The 26,848-nt window shown below is 35.6% G+C and overlaps 1 protein-coding gene and 1 long non-coding RNA gene across 2 annotated transcripts in view; one reads left to right on the top strand and one right to left on the bottom strand.

Moving 5' to 3' along the window:
• The window catches only part of LOC140608298 (uncharacterized), a 28,215-nt gene extending 12,449 nt beyond the window's left edge, over positions 1-15,766 (bottom strand). The window contains exons 1-2 of the long non-coding RNA XR_012010318.1: positions 15,659-15,766; positions 13,975-14,106 (exon numbers count right to left, since the gene is read on the bottom strand). This is a non-coding gene — a long non-coding RNA (uncharacterized lncRNA). The remainder of the gene's footprint in view (positions 1-13,974; positions 14,107-15,658) is intronic.
• The window catches only part of ITGBL1 (integrin subunit beta like 1), a 212,207-nt gene that overhangs the window by 64,365 nt on the left and 120,994 nt on the right, over positions 1-26,848 (top strand). Inside the window, exon 3 of the mRNA XM_072782451.1 lies at positions 21,051-21,197. Coding sequence (XP_072638552.1) covers positions 21,051-21,197 — 147 coding nt within the window. The remainder of the gene's footprint in view (positions 1-21,050; positions 21,198-26,848) is intronic.

The raw sequence follows: 26,848 nt of genomic DNA, 5'->3' as shown, positions 1-26,848 counted from the left end.
TTAAAAAATTATTTGGGTACCATTAAGTGCATTTTTAAAAACAAAAGCTATAAATAAGCACAAAAAATCATTTGTGGTAATTCTCTACTTATCTGGGAAGCTAATTTCTATTTTAAGAACATACAGAGTAAATATTAAATATGTTATCTGACAAGTAGTGCATTTATTCATGGCAAATTAAAAATCAAGTTCACAATTGTTCAGTTTAATAGATACTTAGGTATATTTTAATAGATTCCAAGTATATGTTAATGTATATTTTTGGAATTCAGTGTTAGTATATTTTGTGCTGATTGCATATTAATCTTTGCTTCTCTCTAAATTGTTAGCTCAATAGATTACAAACAGCATCCCTGTTGCAGATTTTCTAAATAGTGTTTCTCCTTAGAAAGTCCTCTTCAGTCCCCATACTTAAGATTAGAAAGAGGAAAGGAAAATAGTTGAACATATGAAATTCTTCTCTGAATATGAAGTTATAGTGAGAATGTATTGATGTAAAACAATTTCAGACTATTGCCTTGCAAAATGTTTTGTTTTCTATAACACTGATTTAATAAAATGGACAGATTGATCAAAGTAATGAATCTAAATAATAGTGTTTCATTATCAAAAAGATGATTATAGTTATCAGTGGAAGTCTAGAAATATTAGGTCCTAACTCCTAACATTAGGTCCAGTTTTTATTACATGGTTATTTGAACACATGTAATTAAAGTAACCTAGGATAATTTGGAATAGAAAATAAAAAACTCCTTTTGGAAGCAGTGTTAACAATACATAATTGAGGTACCATATTCTCAATGACTGTGTGTTAATATCAACATTCAACTGAGTTTAAGCCAGAGCTGAATACCATCACTATAGAACAAACTTATAAAATTACAAGAACATATCTAAAACCTGACTAATTAAAACTAAAATATTAATTTTAATTATTAAAAGTTTAATGGTCAAATTTCAAAAGACATCCTGTTCAGATTAATTTAATTTGAACTTTTAGTCTCTTCCCAAACATCCTTGAACCCCTATGAAAATCACAACTACAGAAATTTTTCTCAACTTTCTTGACTTGCTGGAATCTAGGCTAACTCAGAACATGTGTCTGTGGAAACTATCTAAACTTTATGTGGATCTAGACTCATTCCTTAAGAGCAAGTTGACAGCTCTCCTGAGATCTATCCAGAACTGAAAACAAGTTGACAAAATTGTCATAATCTTCACAAATGAGAGCGGCCACAACAAGAATAAAAGCAAAATATGTCTCAGGATGTCCTTAAGCTCTTTGAAGACAATTTGGCTTCTCAAAATTTAGGTAGAGAGAATTACAAAAACATTTTCCTTGTGAGATTTCCCATTTCAAAGCTTTTCTTAATAATCATGCTTCTAAAAGTTCAAGCTGAATCATTTTGTATGACTCTTAGGAGTTGTAAATCAGACATTGACAGTAGGCTTAATTTTGCTGGGATGGAGTTTCTGAAGTATGTTTTTCATGGATAGTTCTGTATTTTAGCTTATTTTTTTAAAAGATTTTATTTATTTATTCATGAGAGACACAGAGGCAGAGACACAGGGAGAGGGAGAAGCAGGCTCCTCAAGGGGAGCTTGATGCAGGACTTGATCCCAGGACCCCAGGATCACACCCTGAGCTGAAGTCAGATGCTCAACCACTGAGGCACCCAGGCATCCCATGTATTTTAGTCTTGACAAAGATTTTGCATTTGGCCTTCTGTTTATTCCCTGGTTCTTACATGTGGATACCTGGGGAAGGTTGGTGATCCTAAATTTAAAAAGATTTTGCCTTAGCAAATTATCAGAAGACAAAGCTACACTTCCTTTAAGATCAATATTAACTACCCTTCTTTACCCAAAGTCAAGAATACTACTAGTACAAGGTTGTATTCTTTTTTTTTTTTAAACTTCTGGAACCATGAAGTTTCCAAAAAAGGAAATACATAAAACCACATTCATTTTCTCTAGCAAACAATCAAGGTAAGATTATATAACACAATTTCTATACAGATAAAATTCTTTTTAAATTAATTTAAAAATTTTTACTTAAATTCACTTTGCCAACATATAGTAAAACACTGAGTGCTCATCTCATTATGTACCCTCCTTAGTGCCTGTGACCCAGTTACCCCATCTCTCCAACTACCTCTTCTTCTGCAACCCTTTGTCTGTTTCCCAGAGTTAGGAGTCTCTCATGGTTTGTCTTCTTCTCTAATTTTTCCCCACTCAGTTTCCCCCCTTTTCCTTATGATCCCTTTCACTATTTCTTATATTCCACATGAGTGAAACTGTATAATTGTCTTTCTCTGATTGACTTATTTCACTCTGCAAAATACCCTCCAGTTCCATCCACATTGATGTAAGTGGTAGGTATTCATCCTTTCTGATGGCTGACTAATATTCCATTGTATATATACACCACATATTCTTTATCCATCCATCAAAGGACATCATGGTTTCTTCCACAGTTTGGCTATTGTGGACATTGATGTTATGAACACTGGGGTGCAGGTTTCCCAATGTTTTGCTACATTAAACAGAGCTAATTCTAAAGTAATTAGTCATGGAGGTATGTGTATTCCTCAAAGTTATGCTGAAAGAGGCAAAACTGAGAGTGATTGTTGAAGGAAGGAAATGTGGTAGAAAAGACAAAATCGTGGATATTGGGTTTGAATCAGATTGTATGATTTGAGAAAAGCTAGTTGATCTCTCTGAGCCTATATGTTGTCACTCTTTTTCTTAATCCATAAGGTTGTAAGTAATTCACTGTACTAACAAATGGGAACAACCTAGTGTAGGGCTTTGTATATCTTTGGTACTCAGTGAAAGTTAGCACTCTCCTATCTTACCGTTTGTTTTGTTTTATTTTAACTTATCTGTCACATGAAAATTTCTAAATAAATTGATACAAGCCCTCTATTATTTTCCTATATGGTCATTCACTAGCAAAATCATCTTAAACACCCTTGACCAGGGTGATTTCTGGTCAAATTAACTTATTACAATCTCTTGTTAATAATTGTTCCCTGAAAAGTGTTTAGGACAAATGATATTTGTGTATATTCAAGAAACTAATGACACTTAAACCTTTAATGTATAAGCCTTTCTTTATCTTCATCACCTATGAACAGAAGTGGATATTTTTATCTATGATGAATATAATCTACATTTTCAACACATTATTTCCTAAACCTATTTTAGCATCTAGGGTCTTTCTCCCTCAGAGTGATTACACATATTACTAGGATAGTGAGCATATAGAGATGACAATGTTAAAGTGGTATTTCCTTGTTGTATTCCACGATCAGTCTCCTGAATCATGACATTCGCAAGATTCTAATCAAATTGAGTATAAACAACCTTGACTATAGAAAAATTATATCAGTTCTGACTGCTGGAAAGCAAATCTTAGAAGTCAGAGACTAGCTTCCCAGGCTATTCTGACTCTTTATTTGAGAAGGACAAGAACTAAAACAAATTTTGGCCAAGTAACTTAGGTAATATTTAAAATAGAATATATACCTTAAGGGGGATAGAATTATATTTAGATTAAAATAATTTTACATACAACTTAGTCTTTAGAGATATATAACATTTTAAAGAAAAGCTTTGAGTTTAGCTATTAAGGCTAACAATATGTGGCATTTAGGGCATGTGGTTGCCATGATGTGACTTTGGCAAAAATTAAATTGAAGTATAAATTTTGACAACTGGACAATTTATTTCATTCAATTGGCAGTAATATGATAATTTCACTGAACTTCCTAGATTCAAGGTTGATTCCATGATTCTAATTAGGCAAAAATATTGATTTCAAACTATGCATTTTTTTCATGTAATGATTACAGAACAGTAATCTTCCTCTTGTGTCTGGAAGAATTAAAATTGTCCTATGGATCACAAACTATTGAATTAGTATAATCACTTCCAGGCATTTTACTTTAGAATGGGCTCTAAATATAGTCTACATCCTCATTTGAAAAGGAAGTAAGAGATTCTATAAGATTGCACGAGAAGCAATTGAGTTTTAGCTATAATTATCTATAGTTGGTTAGTTGCAGCTTAATTAAAAATTATTATGCAATACTTTTATGAGAGTTTATTAATTTCAAATCAAACTTTGGCTACACAGATAGAAACTATATTTGATCCAAGCTTTAAAATCTCATATGAATTAAAGTGTATTTTAATATCTATGCAAACCATATACCATTATTTTATCAGTGTTTGAATGAATAAGGATCATTTGTAAGAGTCACTTGAAGAATAATTATGCTTTCAAGTATGTGAAACAGGTTTTCGACCTAGAATTAAGTCCTTTAATTTATACTGATATAGCTAAGGAGAGTTATAGTTTTATGACTCGGAGGGGAAAAACTGGATTCATATTCTACTTTTACTATTTACAAGTGGTGTGAACCTGGACAGTAATTTTATGCAGCCTTCACCATTTGTGCATTTATTAAGCATTTTGTAGGGGCAATTACTATATGCCAGAAACTTGGATAGGAAGCAAGAATATAAAATTAATATGATAGAGTACTAATCCTAAAAAAGTTAATAGCTTAGTGGAGAGAGAGCCATGTAAGGGAATAATTATGGGTTTGTGAAGTAATAGATATATATGTGGTATAGTGGGAGCCGGGAAAACATTCCTGTCCCAATTGTGAGTCAGGGAGCTTTTCAAGCAGAAGGAAAGCATACACAATGCAAGGCGAGAAGAAGCACTGACTTACAATTATTGGCAGAAACAAAAGTTGGTAGAAAATAATATAGCCATATCTATTCAACTTACATATTCACGTAACATTTAGTTCATCAAATTTACCTTTAGAACTAATAATAAAATATTTACACATATGTGCCAAGCAATATTTATAGAAAAGTTTACTTATCTGGTTCCTTTCCACATTATCCTTTCACAATTTATTCCAGGAAAAATCTCTCTCATTCAGTGATGAATAATAATTAGGAAATTGGCATATGGCTGTGAAAAAAATACAAGAAATAAATACAGAATGTGAACATAACAAACCAAAATAGGTAATAAATCAATACCTGAAAGATAATTGTACTATGGAATTGATAAAAAATATGAATAATTTTTCATGTTATGAAATTAAAAAGAAAGTCTTCTTTATAAGCAGCTAATGGTTGCTTCTAGGCAACAAGAGCTCAAAGGAGAGATGCAAGTACTCAAGGATAAAATTGCAATAAAACAGTTTTTTTTTTTTAAAGATTTAACAAATGGTTACACAGTGTTTTATTATGTGACAGGCACTGTCCTCAGCACTTTACAGTTGTCATATTATTCCATATAAAAGCCCTGAAATGCAAATATTTTTTCCCATTTTACAGCTGAATATTCTGAGATACACAGAGAGATTAAATAACTTGCTCAAGTTCACACCATAATTATTGAGTAGAAATTTGTACACCTACAGTACCATTACAGAGTTTGACTATTTCCATCATGCTGCCTCTGAAAAAGTAAAGTGAACTGATGGTGGTGGGTATGTGGGGGGGATATAGGAGGAAGAAAAAGTCATAAGAAGGAACATAGAGGAAAAAGGACAGACACTTCTCAGGCTAATTAGGAATAAAGAAAATTTTAAAAACAATAAAAAATAACCAAGTGTTATACCAATGATTAGAGAGAAAATCATATATGCAGGAGGGTAAAAGGATACCCAGTATAACCATACTTAGTGTACCTATAGAAGACAAAAAACATAGGCTAGGATGCTTTTCAATTATATAATTCAGGAGTACTTTGTTGAAACTACGGGTTTTCATTTTATTTTATTTTATTTGAGTTTTCATTTTAATCTGTAATAAGGGAACAGCATGTCCCAGAAAAAAACTATGGATCAACCCACAATAAAATATAATGTGGTGAAGTTATTGGGCTGAGAGATAAAGAATTTAAAGGGAGAACTAGGCTAAATACAAATACAAATAAGCAAACACACCGACTTGTTCAGGAACATTTATATAGCAAATATAGTTCAGATATGTATATGACAAAAGACAGATATTTTCAAACATCAAAAATAAGAGAATATATACTCAGCATTTCTTGGAGAAAGTACCAGAGAAAGAAATTCTATCAAGGATAGGTAAGAGGGCAGCCCTTGTGGCTCAACGGTTTAGTGCCACCTTCAGGCCCCGGCGCGATCCTGGAGACCTGGGATCGAGTCCCACGTTGGGCTCCCTGCATGGAGCCTGCTTCTCCCTCTGCCTGTGTCTCTGCCTCTCTCTCTGTGTCTCTCATGAGTAAATAAACAAAATCTTAAAAAAAAAAAAAAGGACAGGTAAGAATTTTTAGTAAGTACTTTTCCTAGACACTGTAGATACAGTAATGAGCATGATAAAACTTTCTTGATTCTCATTGAGCCAACACTTGAGTTCTGTGATGGTATAGAGAAGAAGAATCAAAGCAGAGGAGTTCTGCAGTATGTTCAAGAATGTTTACAGTCTGAGTAATATTCAGATGGTCTGTGTTGATTACATTATAACCGTAGTTAATATTGAAATACTTCTCTAGCAGTTGGTGAAAAGATTTCCTAAGATCCTCTGTCTTTCTGTCCACTGCAGGCTTTCCCCTGGGATCTCTCTAAGATCTAGGATCTGTCTGTTATCCAACAACTGAAGAGTGCAGCCAGAGGCTAGCAGGGAGCTTCTGGGTTGGCCTGTGTCCCGATGGGTTATTTCTAGTTGTTAAAAATCTCAAATATTTCATCTGCTTATAGTCAGTCATGTTATTGGTATTGACAGCCACTGGAAACAAACCCAAAATCCAACAGCATATGAAAGCATATTTTAAAAAAATAATCATGTAATGAGATATATTAAATGAAATTGAGTTAAATACAACTATGTGAGACAAAATGGATGACTCTTATAAACATTATACGGAGTAAAAAGTTATGTTATAAAATTCTTACATTGAGTGACAGAGTCGATACAGTATGATCCTTTTATAAAAATTAGAAAATACTTGAAGTTAAACCATTGTTTATGCATGTATACAACTGCAATAAAATTGTAAAGAAAAGCAAAGAAATCAAAGACAAAATTCAAGCTGGTGCAGTTGTAGTAGGGTATTATAAGGAGTTCATTACTCACTGTGATCTTATTCTTCTTATCTGAGTGGTGAGTACAACGGCTTTTATTTCATTGGCAGATGTTAAACCATATGTAGTTCTTATACCCTTTTATATTTATGATATTGTGTAACAAACAGTTCATATAGCAAAAATAAAACAACAGAAACAAACTAAAATTTTAAGTCCCCAAAGTAAGGAAAAGAATAACATAATAAACTCAAAAAAGCAAAAGAGAAAGTGAATAAAATAGAAAACAAATAAAAATAGTAGACAGCACACAGCAAGCCCAATATTAAGTTTATGAAACTAGATACTTAAAGCACGCTTAATGAAGGAAAACAAAAAAACAAGCAAAGTAATAAAAAAATGAAAAAAACCCAAAGAAACAAAAAAATAAAAACATGTTATGAATGAAAATACATACATTACCTGCAGATTTAGCATCGTTTTAAAAATATAGTGAACAATGATTATCCAGCAAGATAGCTGAATCTATCAATTTCCAGAAATATATAGTTTATCAGTCTGATTAAAAAATAAATAGAAAATTGTTCACTATCAAGAATGAGATGAGGATGTTCACAACATAGTTCTACTCAGTATTTAAATGAAGGTGCCAGCAAGTGACATAAGAAAAAAAAAGTATAAAAATTTGAAAGAAAATTAATTCTGAAATAATATTAGAGTAGTAGTTCTTTATAATTTTAAAAATAAAATTCAATCTAGATCAAATAAAACACAAAACAAGACATTGTTGTTTATAGATTTTAAAACTCTCACTTGAGGGGATCCCTGGGTGGCTCAGCAGTTTAGCACCGCCTTCAGCCCAGGGCCTGATCCTGGAGACCCTGGATAGAGTCCCACATCAGGATCCCTGCATGGAGCCTGCTTCTCCCTCTGCCTGTGTCTCTGCCTCTCTCTCTCTCTCTCTGTGTGTGTGTCCCTGATGAATAAATAAGTAAAATCTTTATAAATAAATAATAAAATAAATCTCTCACTTGAAAACTTTGTAAGAAAAGGAAAATAACCCAAAACTTCAGACTACTAAGACTATAACAATCAAAATACTCAGTATCAGTATTTTGCATATGTATAATCTATTTATGTTATGTACATATTCAGTGATTTACTTTTCTCAGAATGTTACTAACTTTTCCTTTTTCCTTATTATATTCTGTGAACATCTGTCTTCCATATTTTTGTACTTATCATGATAGCTAATGGCTTCGCCTTTTCATTATTAATTATCTCACTTGTTTGCATGACTTTTCTAATTTATTAATTTCTACTTTCATCTTTAATGGGTCCTTCCTGATTCTTTCCTAAGAATTGTTATTTTATGACTTCTTTTTTAGAGTAAAAGCTTAATTTGTTTCTGTTCTTTTTTGTTCATTCAGTGTTAAAGATATTAAAAAAGTTAAGTTTTCCCTTTAATATTTCTTTAGATATATAGAAAAGAATTTGATAGTGTAAAACAAAATAATCTTTGTGCATATAAATTTTAAAGCCTAAATGAAAAAAATAACTAAACATAAAAAATAGTTATTTTTACTTTACTAACATTAATTTGATTCAGATCTTATATATTTAAAACAAGACAAGACAAAATAACCATCTGAAAAATTATTCTGATGAGAAATATAGTAGTTAGTTCAAATCAACATTCCATTTTATATTATACATTTGTGTATATCTGTGAATTTATCCTATATTAATCTTTATATTTAATGTAATTAGTTCCTTTCTCCAAAAAAAAAATGATTCTGTTTATAAAACAAAAATTGATTTATAAACCAATGAAAAGGTATTAAATTCATCCACAGTTGACAGATGACAACAAAATATCCACTCCACCTTCCAACCATATGATCAAGTTCAATAGCCCCCACAATGGGGCCACCTAACATAATGCGCCCACCTCAGGAGGAGATGCAATAACCACCCATGTTGTGTTCTCCCCCAAAATGCCTAACCTGTGTCAGATCATGAAGAGACGACAAGACAACAAATCCAGAAAGAGAGACCCTCCACAACACAACTGTCCTGACTCTCCAAAAGAGTCATTGTTATTAATTTGGCTTTTCTAAATCTTGAGACTAAAAAGAAATAACAACTAAGTGCAAAGTTCAAATCTTGGTTGGATCCTGGAAACAAGGAGTAAGGTGGAGATGAGGTAGAGAGGCTCAGGAAGGAAGCGGGTGCTAGAGATGGGTTGAGGGTGGAGACAAGCATTAGCTCTGGGCTGAGTAGTCAGGGAAGGTCCCCAGCTCAGGAGTAAAAGAAAAAAGAAAGAAAGAAAGAAAAAGAAAAAAATAATAATTTTTAATGCTCAGATTGATACAGGTTATTTGATAATATTCTTTGTTATGTGTTGGCAGGTGTATCCTCACACATTGTTAGTGGGAATGTATTTAATAGAGTTTTGGAAACAAATGTATATATCTATTAAAATTTTAATGACAAGATAAAGATTTAAATGTCAATTGAATTAAGGAGTGAAAGCTTAGTAGTCATCTCAGTTGGAAAAATGTCAATAAATGGGATTGAAATCTGAATGTGCAAAAAAGTGAGATTGGGAGAGAAACATCTTTTTGGAGATTGGAATAAGAAAGTGAGAATGGACTGGAATAGAGATTAAAATTAAAATAGAGGTTAATAGAGGCAGTATTGATTACATTTTGTAAAGGAGACACTTTTCCAATTTTATAGTATAAAGGGAAGGTGTTAACTAATGAAGTTGAAGTTAAAATAAAGTAGGGAAAGGAAATAGGTGTCCAAAGAACCAGAAGGCAAAGAAATCAAGGCTCCCTGAAAAGGAATGGACTTTGATGTGGCCTCTAGGGCCAAGAGAGAAAGGCAAGGTAGATGAGAGTGAGGTAGGATAAAGAGGACAGGAAATCTGGGAAATCATTTCACTCTCGCTCCTGAGTTTGAGGGCACCCAAACTAAGTGGGAACCTTGAGAGCTTGTTAAACATTTGGAGGAATCATTTAAAGATGTTAACCAAGAACTTCCCCTTCTATAACTGAAGGTGGTAATACTTGGTTTCTATTTTTTCATGCCATTTTGATAATCAAGATAATATGAATAAAGTGATTTGTCACTCAGGAGTTTAATATATATTTGTTATTATGCATTATAATATACCTTGGTAAAGCTATTTTCTAAAGTAAATATCTGTATGCCAATGCCAAAAGGAAGACAAGATACATCATCTAGAATGATTAAAAATGGGATACTTTGTAAATTTAATAAGTGAAGCTTATCTATCATGAATTAAAATAGCCAGACTTTCAGAATGGGGAATGACATGGCTCATGGTCAAGAACAGGGAGGGCATTCTGGACTGGGGTGGGTCAGCTTTGAACTTAATCATATCTTTACATGAAGATATTCCTTTTCTTTGGAACAACGGCCACCACTGTTGTCACACTCTTTTCTCTTTCTCCAGATGGTTTAGCTTGAAATGGTTTCAAAACAACTGAGTGAACTGGCTGTTATAGCAACCTTTCCTTTCCTTTTTGCACACCTCAGTACAGTTTGCCTCTTCACTAATATTCATAGATTTCTAGAAGAGCTCTACCTTGTCAAATGAGCCATGTCCAGTTTTTACTCCTCAACAAACGAGGTAGGGATAATCCAATAGAGTAACAAAGTATTATATCCTTTAAAAAATTGCTTACCCTATGACTCTATTTCCAATTTAATTTTTTGTCTACTGATCTAGGTTTTCAAACATTTTTTTAAGGAAATCTAAATCTAAAATCTAAACATTTTTTAAACATTTTTTAAACTCATGTTAAAGTATTTCTTACCTTGTCCATGAATTGCTTTTCAAATTGTATAAAATACTTCATGAGTTACTGAAGAATTTTAAAAATAATTAGTAATGAGTTCAATTTAGTCTCCATGCCAACTACTGATATGTATTTTCCTGGTGACTGATCTTTATTTTGTAGAAAATGCATGATTTAATGTCCTTTTACCTGCTTGGAAGAGAATGATTTCATTTTTTTCCAGTTAACTCAACCAAATTGTCAACGACTTTTATTAACTACCTACTTTGTAACAGCTTAGAGCAGAAGTACCCTAGGGAGTTACTGAGTTAATAGAAAAGGAAATTATTGCAATTAGTGGATTTATAGTAAAGTTAACTGAATATATAAATGTTTGTTAATTTTTGAACTGAGAAGGAAATAAAAAAATAAATTGTTGCCATCTGCTGCTTTTTAGTTGGATGAGGAGAAAATAACATTCCAAAGAATTACTTGATAAAAACGTTTGAAGATTATGAGGTGATCATAGATAATCTTTGTTTGAGCCCTTGCACAGACTTATTTATGGAGCAATAAAAGAGTTCTTTATTAAAAAATAGATTTTATAAAAAGTAGACTTTACAAAAACTCTTTATAAAAGTTCAGACTTTTTATGAGGTCTACTTCTTGGGCATAGTTTGAAAGCTTTAGGGGAGGATTTGCATAGCCCCCAAGAATTTAGTAATGCAAAGGAGCTAACAGGAGACATGTGGTATTCTTTTCAGGTTAAGGAAGTGGTGTTATTTTCTAGAAAACAGAGTTTGGGGACTGGAAGAATTTCAAGTAGAATGATGAGAGTGATAAGCCATGAAGAGTCATTTGGCCTGTTTCTCAGTGATTGCCTAAGCAGGGTGTTTCATTAGATGGGAGACTTCTACAGCTTTTCTTTCCCTAATGACTTTAGACACAAGTTAGCAAAGAACTATATATACTTCTGTTCAGAGATTTTTGACTTCTTCTGTAACCTTTAGGATGGTCCTGGGTATGGTAGGCACAACATTCAGGTAAACCTCAGCTATTATTTGGGGCGTCATCTCTGAAGCATATTGATTAAAATGTGCTGAATAGGTCAGTGGGTGGCAATTACTTTTTCAAACCATAAATTCAGACATGTAAAATGATAAACCTTTATTTTTCTAAAATTCTTCTAGACAATACCTTGAGCTCCTGTATTAATTTGTTAGGGCTGCCATAACCAAGTACCACAAACTGGATAATTTAAAATACAGGCATCTTTTTTGTCTCCTAGTTCTGGGGGCTAAAAGTTTCAGATCAAGGTATCAGCACAGTTATGAAGGGGAATCTGTTTTATGTCTCTCTCCTGGGCTTCTGGAGGTTTTCTGGCCATCTTTGGTGATCCTTGCCTTGTAGAAGCCTCATTCCAGTCTCAATCTCTGTCTTCATCTTCACATGATGTTCTCTGTATCCAGATTTCCCATTTCTAGAAGGACACTCATCATATTAAATTAAGGACTCACATACTCCAGTGAGAGCATCTTAACTAATTACATCTGCAATGACTAATGACATCTGCCCAAATAAGAACACATTCTGTGATACTAGGGTTAGGACTTCCACCTGTGGATTTGTGGGGGAGACACAATTCAACCTGTAACAGCTCCCAAGCTACCAATGATAAAAACTTTATTTAATATGATTCTGGGTATACTCAGTCATTTGAGGTTTTTTCCCTGGAGTGAAAGTGACAAGGTCAATGGAGGTAGAGGGTCTTCGGGGATCAACTGCTCATGGCCCTCAGGGCACTGCCTTTGGCTCCTTATCCCTGCTCCTGTCTTGTTCTGTGGTTGCTGGCTTCTATCCCGCCTGCCATTTACTACATCTGTGCTTTTCATTTGATCTCTGGTTGGCAGTCTTTGAAATTCCATCAACGCATTTTTACTACAAGCACTTGTTAGGTACTGACCTTACTTCTCCAAAAAATTGTGATTGCCCTCCTGCACCATCCCGGGTTAGCAGGATGATTGGTGGCCTGTGTCAGGTACTTGCAGCTTTTACAGACATTTCTGTTCTACTGAAGCTGTTCTAAGCTGATCTAGAGAAAATGTACAAGTCTTCTCCAGGGGTGTGCAGTGGGATCTCTCCTCTGGTTCCCTCTGTCCCATACTTCACCCCCACTGGAGCGGGTAGGGGGCAGGAAACAGAGCTTCCTGGAGACCCTTTCGTGGCTCTTCTCTGCACCAGACACACTAGCTCAGCATATAGCCTCTGATGATAGTGTCCTCCCATTCAGATAACCAAGCACAGTCTACCCAACTCTTCATAGACCTTCCCATTGGAAAGATGAATAGTACTCTGTCTCCTTGGTGCAGTGTCTAATGACTATGAGTAAGGATTCTCACATCTCCTGAATGCCCCTACAGTCCCAAACCATACTCTAACATTATCACTTATAGGAGTATTGCTTCTAACAGATATGTTTTTTCTTTTTAGATTTTCGAGTAAAATATTATGTAAAATGTAAAAGATTAAATGGATATGATGCCTCCATGATCTAGCTTAAGAAATAAAATCTTTCTTATATTTTTACAAGCCTATTGCTTAAATAAGTTGTTTCAAAACTCTTGAACATATCTCAAAAAGTTGAATTTACCCATATACATGTGCTCTGAGGCCCTGTGTTACCCTACCTTGTCAGGGAGACAGAGTTCCTTGTTCATCACCAAGTTGATGCACAGTTCCTTAATGGCTATGGGAATAATGGCATATGTAGAGTTTGCTCTATAGACAATTAGTAGAACTTGAGATGAAGGAACTTAACAATAACAGATGGAGAATGTTATTAATTTTTATTGAAGATACACATACAACACATTTGGAAAAAAATCTCAATATTGTGAAGGATGCCAAATACCATCTCATCATCCAGTGTTTCATATTAAAAGACAAAACTTAGAGTCTTGCTAAGTCCTATATATACACTTATATACATATATGAACATGTGTATGTATTAATAAGCACGGATATCTACATACACGTACATACATCTCTGCTAACCAGATTCCTTGGAACATACACTTACTTGTAATAGGAAAGGGACAATGGTGAGTGTGGAGCTTCATTTCTTCATGAGTAAAACTGAGGAGACTTCACTGGTTTCAGGTCTCCTGTTCTGGTTACAACATTTTGAGGTGATTCATTTCATTCCAACTGACTAAGAGATATTGGTGGATGTTAAGTTTCTAAGACCTGAGTGACTTCTGTCCTTTGGTATAATTGATACTAAGAGACACTTCTGAATAGAATACCCCAACATAGGGCAAAATGCCAAGGCTGAAACTAAAGAAAGTTAGGCTTTATTTATTTATTTATTTATTTATTTATTTATTTATTCCCTTTTTTTTTTAATTGCAGAAGAAAGTGAAGAAATCTCTGTAAAGATCTCTGATGAATAGCATGTTAGGGGTGGAAACTGGAAGGAGGAAAAGAGAAGAGAAAACTCCCCTCATCTTGTCCAGAGGCCTTTTCCTTCTGTCTTTCCCTCTCTAGACACCTGAGAAATACAGCACAAGTTCTTACTGTCACGGAGTTACAGGTAGAGAAGAACACCAGCTTCCTGGGAAGTGTAGATGAAGCAGGGAGGGAAGACAGTTTCACTAGTGCTCCCTAAAGAGACATACCGTGCGTCCCTTGAGAAATACTGGGTTCACGTACATTCAACATACCAAACCAAAAACAGAGAACCAGGCCAGAAAAATTCAAAGACTAGTCTCCTGAAGGTCATAAGGCCAGAATCTATACTAACAGCTAGGATTCCTGAATCCCCAAAATTGTGTGTGTGTGTGTGTGTGTGTGTGTGTGTGATTTGAAATAACTTATGTAACTATTTCTTTGAATTTATGAAATTGACGACGTAAGATCCAACCAAAATACTGTGTCTTGCTTTGCTATAATTTATATTTCATCCCTCAGTCTCAAGTTACCAGAATTCTCATTTTAAATCTCCTGATTATATCAATATGTAACCCAAATTCACTTTAAAAATACACATATTAGTATAATCCATAGTATTTTAATGGATGCTCTGAATAACAAATAGAATTCTGTGTCGTAATTGTTTTCAGTAGCAAACAAGATTTGTTTTAATATGCTGAGTGCTCCATTTGAAGAAGGTACTTTGCCTCATTATGAGAAAAAAAATAATTTAGGCTATAGTGTGGATTTTTTTCAGATGAAAGGAATGTAAGGATTATGTCGTCCAATCTCTTAGTTCTGCTGCTGAGAATGGAGGTCTAGAGAAATTAGGTGACTGAATGCCTGAATTCTTTTTCTACCAACTTTAGCATTATGTAATTTTAAGTAGTAAAATCTGATAATTTTACTGGTAGAGTTCTTTCACCAAGGGTTACCAATAATCCAATTTGGAGCATGTGAATTCCAAAAGGAAACAGCAAAATAAACAAAAACAAAAACAAAAACAAAAAAAACAAAAAACAGTACTGTCAAGCCATCAATCCAAGGCTTTTACTGACACAACTTTTCCCAAAACAGAAAACGTCCTTTCAAGTCTTTTGTACCGCAACTACACAGACAATGTTGGCTGTAATGGAAAAAACACAGCTTTTCAGCTTATAAACTATGTGACCTTGAGCAAGCTAATTATACTTTAGTCCTCTTATTTGTAAAACTGGGGAACAAAAATCTATCTCACTGGCTCCTTCTAGAAATAAAGCAGACTAGCCTGTATAAAGTACTCATCATGGTACCTGGAAGACAATAATTACTGGTGTTCCTTTCTTCTCTTCTATTTCCCTGATCAAGGTCACGTGGCTTATTAGTGGCTAGACTTTATATTTTCTAGGGCAAAGCTTTCTTCTTCACAGGATTCTTCCATTGTTCACATCATAATGCTCTCAGGAATGGGAAGGAGAAATATCCAAGAAGCCATTTTTTGTTAGCCTGAGAATCAAGCCAGGGACTGGTGCCCTGTCTTGAAAGTGCCAAGTTTCTATTGCAAATTGTGACATAACTGTAATAGTAGATATAGGATCCTTTCACACTCTTTTCTTAGAATTCTAGATGTGGCATAGTTAGTTATTTTGTTTCTTATACATGAGAAGGTGATGGAATTTATAGTGGCTCAGAAAGAATAGGAGAAAACTTGAGTATGTCTCTTATTAAGTGAGCTCATTTGCGCTGGAAAATAGGACACAATGCAAATTATGGGAATTTACATATTTGACCGAAGCAAATAGATTCATAGGGCCAATTGAGTGCTCAAATTAAAATATCTGTTTCAAGGTTATCAAGGTTACCATGAGGCTCTAGAATGCCACTAGCTTATTTGACCCCCAGAAAGAATCATTTTTTAACGTCTAGATGTTACAAATAAATGATAAGATTCATGAAATAATAATTAATAATCAGGATTTTTTGTTTTGTTGTGATATAATTGACACACAGTACAGTGTAAGTTTGGTGCATGATGTCTTGACTTACATCCATTGGGAAATGATGACCATCCATCATCTTATATAGGTACAAAAACAATGGTTTTTTTCCTCTTGTAATGAGAACTCTTAGGATTCATTCTCAACAATTTTCACATATACCATACAGCAGTGCCAACTATAGTCCTTGTGTTGTACGTTATACACCAAGTACTTATTCTAACTAGAACTTTGTACCTATTGATGTCACCTTCCTCTGACTCCCTCCCTGAGCCCCTGCCTCTGGAAACCACAAACCAGATCTCTTTTTTTGTGTGTGCTTGCGTTTTTTTTGTTTGTTTAGTTGGGCTTTTTTTTTTTTTTAAGATTCCTACATAGAAGTGAGATCATACAGTTTTTGTCTTTCTCTTTCTGCTTTAGCATAATGCCCTCAAGAGCCATCCTTATTGTCCCAAACAGCAGGGTTTCCTTCTTTCTGGTGACTAACATTTCGTTGAATACATATACCACATCTTTATTCATTCATCTTATACCTATTACCTGCCTACCTATACATCTATTATCTATTTTTTACCTTTTAAGACTTGAAACCAAAGATGTATAGCTAATCTGATGGGCATATTCGTTTTGGGAGTTTGTTTTTATCCAAAGTATCCAAAGATATCCAAGGTATCCAAAGTATCTGTAGACTTGGAGGAGAGTTTGGTGCTGACCACTTTGTTTTTATTAGTATTTTTCTTATTTGGAAAAGAAAAGTACAATTATTTTTCATTAGTATATACAAATGGTTAATTGACTTTTTAAAAAGTTCTTCAATATTGGTCAAGTATTTCCATTTGTTTACAGATTTATTTATTCATTCATTCATTCATTCATGAGACACAGAGAGAGAGAGAGAGAGAGAGAGAGAGAGAGAGAGGCAGAGACACAGGCAGAGGGAGAAGCAGGCTCCATGCAGGGAGCCCGACGTGGGACTGGATCCTGGGTCTCCAGGATCACGCCCTGGGCTGAAGGCGGCGCTAAACCGCTGAGCCACCCTGGCTGCCCTACAGTTTGTTTTAATTAAAAAATAAATAAAATAAAAAATAAAAATAAAAGCATCAACTTCTCCTTCGTGCACTAGTTAATTCATCACCACTGCCTGTGGATAAGTTAGAGCTTTTGCATTTTTTTTTCTTTTGGTTGCTTTATTTTTTTTATTTTTTAATAATAAATTTATTTTTTATTGGTGTTCAATTTGCCAACATACAGAATAACACCCAGTGCTCATCCCGTCAAGTGCCCTCCTTGCATTCCTAAGGTAAAAGGGATCTGGAAGTAACGGTGGAGCTGGTGATGGGGTTAAAAAATCACAAAACCCAGTTTCGTTCTGTCTTTGCTGGGATACCTCTCCTTTATTGGCGGAGATCAAGGCAAGGCTTTGCTCACCTCTGGGAAGGAGTGTGGAAAGCCGCCAGGCATCCATATGCTTCCCCTGAACTGGAGATCAACTAAATACTAGATTTTACCTTCCTCTATAGCCCGTCTTTCCTTTCTAGTGACTGGCTATACCACTGACAATCCTGGAAGCAACAAGAATAGCCATTTACTTTTTTTTCCTTATTACTTTGGTAGGAATTGTTTTGGCATTTCTTTGACATACTTGTTTTAAGTGTGTGTTTTCTCCTGGTTCCTTGGGAACTTATTTGAAGGGCAATAGATTTATTGCCAGCATGTTGGATTGTTCATTTTAAGGCCACATTTTGTAAGTGAGGAAATTGAGTTATCTTGAGAAGAAACAACTGGACAGTTGAATGGTGACAGCTTGGAATGGTAAATGCTTTGCTGGGTAGGATTTCATGTAGCAGCAAAGACCATCCTTCGACCTTGGGCAATCAGAGCCTCTTATGGGCCTCATGATTCGGGAGTTTTGCTGTCATTCTCTTGGGCCATCTATTCCCAACAGCTAAATTATTTTGACAAATGGAATGTTTTTTGAAGCCATATTTGTGACCATGAAGATGAACTATACGAGTACAATAACGTAGCAAATGAGCTCTACTCAAGAAATTACTAACTGTAGAGAAAGAGTAAAAATAGTCTGAAAATTTTCTATCTTAAAAATAGTTATATATTTACCTCCAAACTAGGTTGGTTAGGGTATTACTTGATAATTCTTGACAGTAAAAAAATTGATTTCTATTAATTTTCCTAAATGGGCAAAAGTGAATCAAGGAGGCCTTTATTGGGTATAAAGTTTAGCAACAATATAAAGGCAGATGACTCTGTCCTACACTAGCTGTCATCTTCACCTCTAACCAGATGCTAAATGAAAAGCTAAAAGCACATTGTCTAATACAGTGTTTGTCTAAGTGTGGTGTAGGAAATCCATATAGGTTATAAGAAAAAGAGGCTTCCCAGTAAGAAATACTGTGTATTCTGAGTAAAACTTAAATAGCTTTTTCACAACAGGATATGAAGAAAATTCAGTGTGCTAGTTTATATTATGATCCATTAAAAGAAGAATATAGTGGTTCTCTTCCCCATGTTTATTTTACCTCAGAACCTTTTATGGAAGGAGTTTTTGAACCTGGGCCTCCATGAGCTAACTTTGGGTTATGAGCACCTTAGAATATTACTTCTACTAATGCTTCATTGGGTCAGTCTGAGATAGAGGAGTCTCTTCCTTTCATCTGTACATTTCTTTATTTCCCCCTTATTTCTAAGATTTACCCCCTCCCATAAAAAATATGTAACCTTTGGCCTACCCACCATTACCCATTATTTCTGTTATATATACCTTCAGCCAGGGTCTGAGATGTCCCATCCAATATAAAAAAAGTGTCAAGTATTCTTTTATTATTCTAGATTCAGCAAATAATTACTACTGCATTTCATTATCTTCTAAATTACTTTTATTTTCTTTTCAATAGGTATGAAGCCACATTTTATTGGGATGGACTATAAGAAATAGCTGATATTAAACTAATAACAGTGGTGATCCATGTGGTTCAACCTAATACACTAATATTATTGAAGTGTAATTATAGTTACCAAGATACTTCTTTACAAAAAGAGACTTAGCTACTTCAAGAATTTTTGCTTAATACTTTTATAAATAGACTGGATGGTTGGCAGGAGAGATCACTTATGCTTGTAAATGATACCAAGTTGGCCGAGATTGACAGTATCAGGTAGGGCCAGACGAGAATGCAAAATGATACAATCGATTTGACAGTAATGTGCACTGGATAAAATGAATTACAATTAGGGTGCATGCAAGGTTTTGTTTGCAAAATAGAATAATTACTTTGAAAAATGCAACAGGAATAGAAATATTCTCATGGACTGGGCAATATTCAGAGGAGTTTAAAGTCACAACCAATCATAGCGTCAGGCTTTGCTGAACATGCCCAAATGGGACACCTCTGAGCCATTCATTCTGACCAACCATCTGGACCTCATCATGTAGATTTTGGCTGCCACACTGAATGACTATTGGCACTAAATCAATGATTCCATTCCATTGTGGTCTGTGAACTTCAGGAATTGGGACATAGCATTATTATTTTGAGTAATACAAGAATACTCTCCTTGCAGCCCAAACTCTGCTCACCTTTCCAGGCGCAGTTAAAGGTTAAGGAAGTTCAGAGGGTCTCTCCCCTTTTATTTCTGTAGGAGACATACTGCTCAACACAGGGTATAACAAACATTTCTGGCTGAAGATAGCACCATCTTGTTTATATATTGACCTCAACTTTGAACTTTTTAAGTTACTTCAGTCAAGTATTGTACATGTACTGCACTTTGCTAGGACTAGTGTGTAGTTAATAAGAACATTAGTAGGATTCATCAACTAAAACTTAATAAAGTTAATTGTCACAACAATAAAAATAGCACAGTGTTGATTTGAGAACATGAAAAATTGAGAAACTTCTGTGGATGTAGATGCCTATGGCTCTTATTGTTTTGATTCTTGAACCAACTTTTCTCATTAAGAAAGAAAATATGTATTTATTTTTTGTGTCATTCATATTCCAAGATGATATTTCATATATCCATTAAACTTTACTACATTCTAAATTCCAATAAATCTAAGCTAATGTTTGGTTTAGTGGAGTTTCATGTAAAATTGTTATTCGGAGTTGATGGTTTTATGTGTTATAAAATATAGTTAGGGCAGCCCTGGTGGCGCAGCGGTTTGGTGCCGCCTGCCGCCCGAGGTGTGATCCTGGAGACTCGGGATCGAGTCCCACATCAGGCTCCCTGCATGGTGCCTGCTTCTCCCTCTGCCTGTGTCTCTGCCTCTCTCTCTCTAGCTGTGTCTCTATGAATAAATAAATAAAATCTTAAAAAATAAAATAAAATAAAATATAGTTAAGTGGAAATAATTGTTATTGGGCTTTTGTATCTTAAATGTAGAGATGCTTAATAGATTTTTTTTTAGTCTAAATTATCTGACCAAGTGTACAATTAAACTTCTGGTTTATTATTTATTTTTGTGTCTCTATAAATTAATTAATGGGTTTAGAATGATTTATCAACTTTGATTATTAAAATAAAATCCACATACTTCATTATACTGTCTACAGTAGCATTACCCTCAACCCCGTGTTTGAATTTATTATAGTTCAATCCTGAGCCAATGTCACTCTTAAGACTTTCAGTTACAGTAATGGATTTTTCTGGAAAATAATTCGAGTCTAACTGGATGTTGTTAAATCCTCAGGCCATGGTAAGTGTGACTGTGGCAAGTGCAAATGTCAGGAAGGTTGGTTTGGGGATGCGTGCCAGTACCCAATTCACTGTGACCTGACAAAGAAGAAGAGTAACCAGATGTGCAAGAATTCTCAAGATGTCATCTGCTCTAATGCAGGTAAGGATTCTATTCTATGAAAATTCTTAAATAATCACATTTTGGTTTTTCATGGAAATAGGTAGGCGTTGAGAAATGCAGAACCTCTGGGAGAGACTGCTTTTGAGTATATTTTTCTGAAATGAAATGCAGATAAATCAATAGGGGAAAATGTCATCTTGCTGAGACTGGCAAGTTTGATGCTCTCCAGCTGTTCCAAATGCCTTCTTCAAGCAGGATATTCACGGGAAACAACACCCCGACAACATTTTATGTAAATTGTGAGCCATGATTTTGAATGCTGGATTAAATCTTTTAAACAGGATTTATATAAGCTGACTTAATTATTTTCTATTACAGATCAAGGGTGCTTTGGAATTTATACCTTAGCATCAAATAGAACCAAACCTTTTTAATTTGGTAGAAGCTTTAGATGCACTAGATATGAAACTCATGGGAAAATATAGTGACATCAAGATTTTATGTTTGGCCAAAATATTTTTACATCTTATAGAAGTTATTTAAAAATATTTTTTGGGGGGCAGCCCTGGTGACTCAGCAGTTTAGTGCTGCCTTCAGCCTGGGGCGTGATCCTGGAGATCTGGGATCGAGTCCCATGTGAGGCTCCCTGCATGGGGTCTCTGCTTCTCCCTCTGCCTGTGTCTCTGACTCTCTGTGTGTGTGTGTCTCTCATGAATAAATAAATACCTTTAAAAAGTGTTTTTTAGAAATTTATTGTAAAACTGTTAAGATTAACTACCCAGTCCATATAAAACAAAGCAACTGGCTTTGTTTTCAATAATGCTTAGTTGGCATTACTATATTTAAATACTCCTTTCATATTTGGGGACATGGAGCCTCAAAAGTCCACTTTTCTTAAGGCTGGTTGAACTTAAGAATGCTCTGTCCCAAGGTAGAAGGTCTGATGGAGTTATTTAGGTGAGTGTGGTCTGGGCTGCAGTGGGTTTTTAAAGCTCTCCCAGAAATTCTTTTGGAGAGCCTTGTGTGGGAGCCATTGTTTTGCATGCTAAAAGCAAGTATTTGACTACAAGAGCATCTTTCCTCTGGGAGCTCCCATTGTAGATAGAGTCCTTTGTTGTTCAGAGCTACGATCTTTCCACAATCTTTGATCTCAGTGAATTGCTCTGTGAAGATTAAGTGTAGTAAGAGTGTTTTGCTAGCGGGAAGCAAGGTCATACTCAAAGCAAGATATGAGTGGATAGATTGGGAAGCATGACAAATTGGTCTTAATAGTTGGTTACTTTCTGTGTTCACTGATATTCTTCTTGCTTCTTTCCAGCACCTTAGTCTTTTCTGTCTGTAGGATTTTTCTGCCTTTGGTTCTTAACACCCACCTCTCCATGCACACTTATACACACACACACACACACACACACACATGCTTACCATATATAGCCTCATTCTTTTGAAAATGTCAGGTTTTCTAAATTTCTATAAGTAATAAAGCTTGAATTCTGTTTTTTTGTTGTTGTTGTTCTTTATTTTTGGCTTTATTTATTGTTTATTTTTCAAATCAAATCCAGAGGTGTTTTTTTTTTCTTTTTAGTAATACATTATAACCAATAAGGATTAATTTAGGAACACAAATGTTTGAACATTAAGTAAAAGAACATGGGATTTGCTGTAGTAATGTACCTTAAAGGAAAAATTTACAGAATCATTTCAGGAGATGATGAAACATATTTGATAAAAATAAAGCACAATTTTAAGATATCTGAGCCTCTGCCTTCTTTTAAAGATTGGTATAATACTTTTATGTAATCTACCATCCATATTCCAGTTTCATTTATTGACCAAACAATGTCCTTTACATCATTCCCCCACCTCTGTAGGATCCAGTCTAGAGCAGAGTTATATTTAGCTGTTATCTCTGGTTAACCTCCTTTAATCTGGACTATTTCCACACTCTATGGTATTATAGCATAGCAAATTTTGAAGAAAACTGTCTCCAACCTTTCTTTTTTTTTTTAATAGAATATTACGCATTTGGCTTTGTCCAATGTGTCCTCATGATTAGATTCATGTCATACATTCTTAGTTGAATTGCCAAATAGATGATTTTGTGTACTCAGGATGTGTCATCTGGAAGTCCATGATATCCATCTGCTCTCACTGGTGAGGTTAATTTTGATCACATGGTCAAGGTGTTGTCTGTTGGCTCAGCTCTGTAATTACTGATTTTGCCCTTGTAACAAATGAGCAGTCTGTTGGGAAACTCTTAGAAATTATAAGACATTACATCCTCATCAGAATTACTCCTGATAGGGATGCCTGAGTGGCTCAGCGGTTTAGTGCCTGCCTTCAGCCCAGAGTACGATCCTGGAGTCCCAGGATTGAGTCCCACATTGGACTCCCTGCATGGAGCCTGCTTCTCCCCCTGCCTGTGTCTCTGCCTCTCTCTCTCTCTCTCTCTCTGTGTCTCTCATGAATAAATAAATAAAATCTTTAAAAAAATTAGCCCTGATTTACCATCCATTGATGATTTACACCTGATCCATTATTTATACTAGCGATGGAAAAATGATGATTTCTCAATTCCAACATTCTCTCCATATTTACTGGTTGGTACTCAACATTCTATTACAACAACAATTACTGGATATTTCATTTACTTAGTGATTTATTGTCCATTCAGAATCACAGTTCCTATTATTTCAATGGATTATTATTCATTACTACACTTATTCTGGTGCTCAGATAGTCCTAGATGAGGCTGTTGGAGCCCCTTCAAGCTAGCTTTTCAGTCCTTGTGACATGCCTCCATTGTTTTGTTTTGTTTTATTTCAGCAATCCTTTCTTTTCTGGCATAACAAAATATTCCAGGGTCATGTTGTACCTGATTTGCTACAGCTTTGGAATCAACTATTTCTCTAAAGAGCCTTGGTTCCTTTAGGTGAAGAATGGTATTAGAAAAAAAATTGTGTCAGGTTTGATCCCATCAGTAGTGAAGTGGAACAGAGAGGCCAGGCAAAAGTTGGTCGAAAACAGCTTTTTTTTTTTTTTAAGATTTTATTTATTAGAGACACACACAGAGAGAGAGAGATGCAGAGACACAGGCAGAGGGAGAAGCAGGCTCCATGAAGGGAGCCGGACATGGGACTTGATCCTGGGTCTCCAGGATCAGGCCCTGGGCTGAAGGCGGCGCTGAACTGCTGAGCCACCCAGGCTGCCCGAAACCGGCTTTTATTTTTTTAGTTTATTTTATTTTTACTAAATTTATTTTTTATTGGTGTTCAATTTGCCAACATACAGAATAACACCCAGTGCTCATCCCATCAAGTGCCCCCTCAGTGCCCATCACCCAGTCACCCCCACCCCCCGCCCACCTCCCCTTCCACCACCCCTAGTTTGTTTCCCAGAGTTAGGAGTCTTCATGTTCTGTCTCCCTTTCTGACATTTCCCACTTAGTTTTTCTCCTTTCCCCTCTATTCCCTTTCACTATTTTTTATATTCCCCAAATGAATGAGACCATATAATGTGTGTCCTTCTCCAAAGCTGTGGTCTCTGTACACAATGGAATATCACTCAGCCATCAGAAGAGACAAATACCCCCCATTTGCTTCCAGGTGGACGGAACTGGAGGGTGTTATGCTGAGTGAAGTGAGTCAATCCGAGGACGAAACCGGCTTTTAATGAGGCGCCCCTCAGCGGGGTCCGGGCCCGCAGGGGAGGGAGAGAGCGAGGAAGTAGCGGGCGGGGAGGTTCGCGCCCAGGCTAACCGCAGGGGGGTCTATAAAGAGTTTTCGGTGGGAAGATGGGGGCAGGGCGGCATTCCATTAGGGCAAGGGTTACAGGTCACTGTAGGCTAAGTTAGGGTAGGGCGGCAAGGCAGCGTTATTGGGAGGTTGCTGGCCTGGGGTGGGCCGCTTTGAGGTTCCCAGTCTCGCCGGCCCAACAGTGAGCACTAGGGATGTTTATTTCTACTGGGATGAATTTGTTTCTTGACCCTTTCTATAAATAGGCTAGTAAACATGCATGAACATATATATACATGTGCATGCACATAGATACAAAGACATATTTTAGAAATCAGGATTTCATGTCAGTACATCCAACTCCAGTCCACCCCCACAAGGTTATCTCCTACTTTTTCCCTTCCATATTTGCTTATTTTTCACAGTGAGAAATATGGCTCCCAACGTCATGGATGTATTTACTCATTTGCTCAATCCTATACTACATCTAAAATCGATTTTAGAATTGCTTCATGCATACAAGTCTATCAAAACATGTTGGGATTTGTTTGCAATTGACTCCCTCTCCTACTTCCATCCCACCCAAGCCATGCTCAAGATTGGGATACTTAGTTAATTGCTGTGCTTGTAAGTTCTTTGGATTTCTTTCTTTTTGTCTCCCTTTAGTGCAGTTATTGTACTCATTTGAAATACAATTCAGCTTATTTACTTCATGTTGTTTTCAGTTTTAGGGATTTTTTCCTTCCTTTCCATCCTTATTGATTTTATTTTACTTTGCAATATGTAGAACATGAACATGCCACCAAAAGTCAAAACTATATAAAAAAGCATAGTGAATCATCATTCTCTTCCTAAATTTTCTCTCCTGAGGGGTAACCAACTTCATGGCTGCTTTATCTGTGTGTTAATTTTTTGTAGAGAAAAATAGATGTATGTGTTTTTTGTTTTTTTGTTTTTGTTTTTTCATTTGTTCCCTACACAAAAGGTAACATGCTATATATGCTCTTTTTTTTTTAAAAGATTTTTATTTATTTATGAGAGACACACAGAGAGAGGCAGAGATACAGGCAGAGGGAGAAGCAGGCTCCATGCAGGGAGCCTGACATGGGACTCCATCCCATCCCGGGTCTTCAGGATCAGGCCCTGGGCTGAAGGCGGTGCTAAACCGCTGAGCCACCCAGGCTGTCCTGTATATGCTCTTTTGTACTCTGCCTTCGCCACCTTAGCATCCCTTGGAATTCACTCCATATCAGTAGTACATAGAAATATTGCTCATTCTTTTTTCAGATGCATAGGACTCAGCTCTATACAGGTGACATAATTTATTCAGTCAGTCTCCTATGATTGGGCACTTAGGCACTTTCTAATATTTTGAAATTACAAATATTAATGCAGAAAGTGAACTGGTGCATATGTATTTTCATATTTTTGGAGGTGTATCTTCAGGAAAAATTACTATATGTGAGATTGGTGCACCAAAAGGTAAATTCATACTCAGTGTTACACTTAATCTTTTCACTCTTACTCTCTACTCAGTATGAAAGCCTTTCAAGTTGAATTTAGCAATCTCATTCTCACATGGCTTCTTTTAATGTCTATTTTTACTAGCCTATCTGGACTATTCCCCTGAAACTGCATTAGGCTCTGAGTTCTCTCTACTAATCCTTCCCCCTTTCTATCATGATGTGGTTTTCTGGAAGCAGCTTGGGGCAGAAGGAGAGGAGGAGGGAATTGGACTGGGGCATTAAGACTGCAGGGTGGGATGAGATGGATCTGGGGACTGAAGGTGTTCCAGAAGCTGACTCTGTAGGGGTACAGAAGGCAAGGCATAGCCTGCAGAGCAACGTGGGGCTCCACTGCCATTGCAAAAGAGTATGGGTGGTGTTCAAGACAAGGAAGACTTCCTAGAGAGAGATAGCTTTATTAGTTAGGATGAAAAGTCAGAGTAAAAATAAT

This window comes from Canis lupus, chromosome 17, assembly GCF_048164855.1.
Source record: "Canis lupus baileyi chromosome 17, mCanLup2.hap1, whole genome shotgun sequence".
NCBI classification, from domain to species: domain Eukaryota; kingdom Metazoa; phylum Chordata; class Mammalia; order Carnivora; family Canidae; genus Canis; species Canis lupus.
Note: the sequence above shows the minus strand (reverse complement) of the source record. Positions and strands in the feature narration are given on the sequence as shown.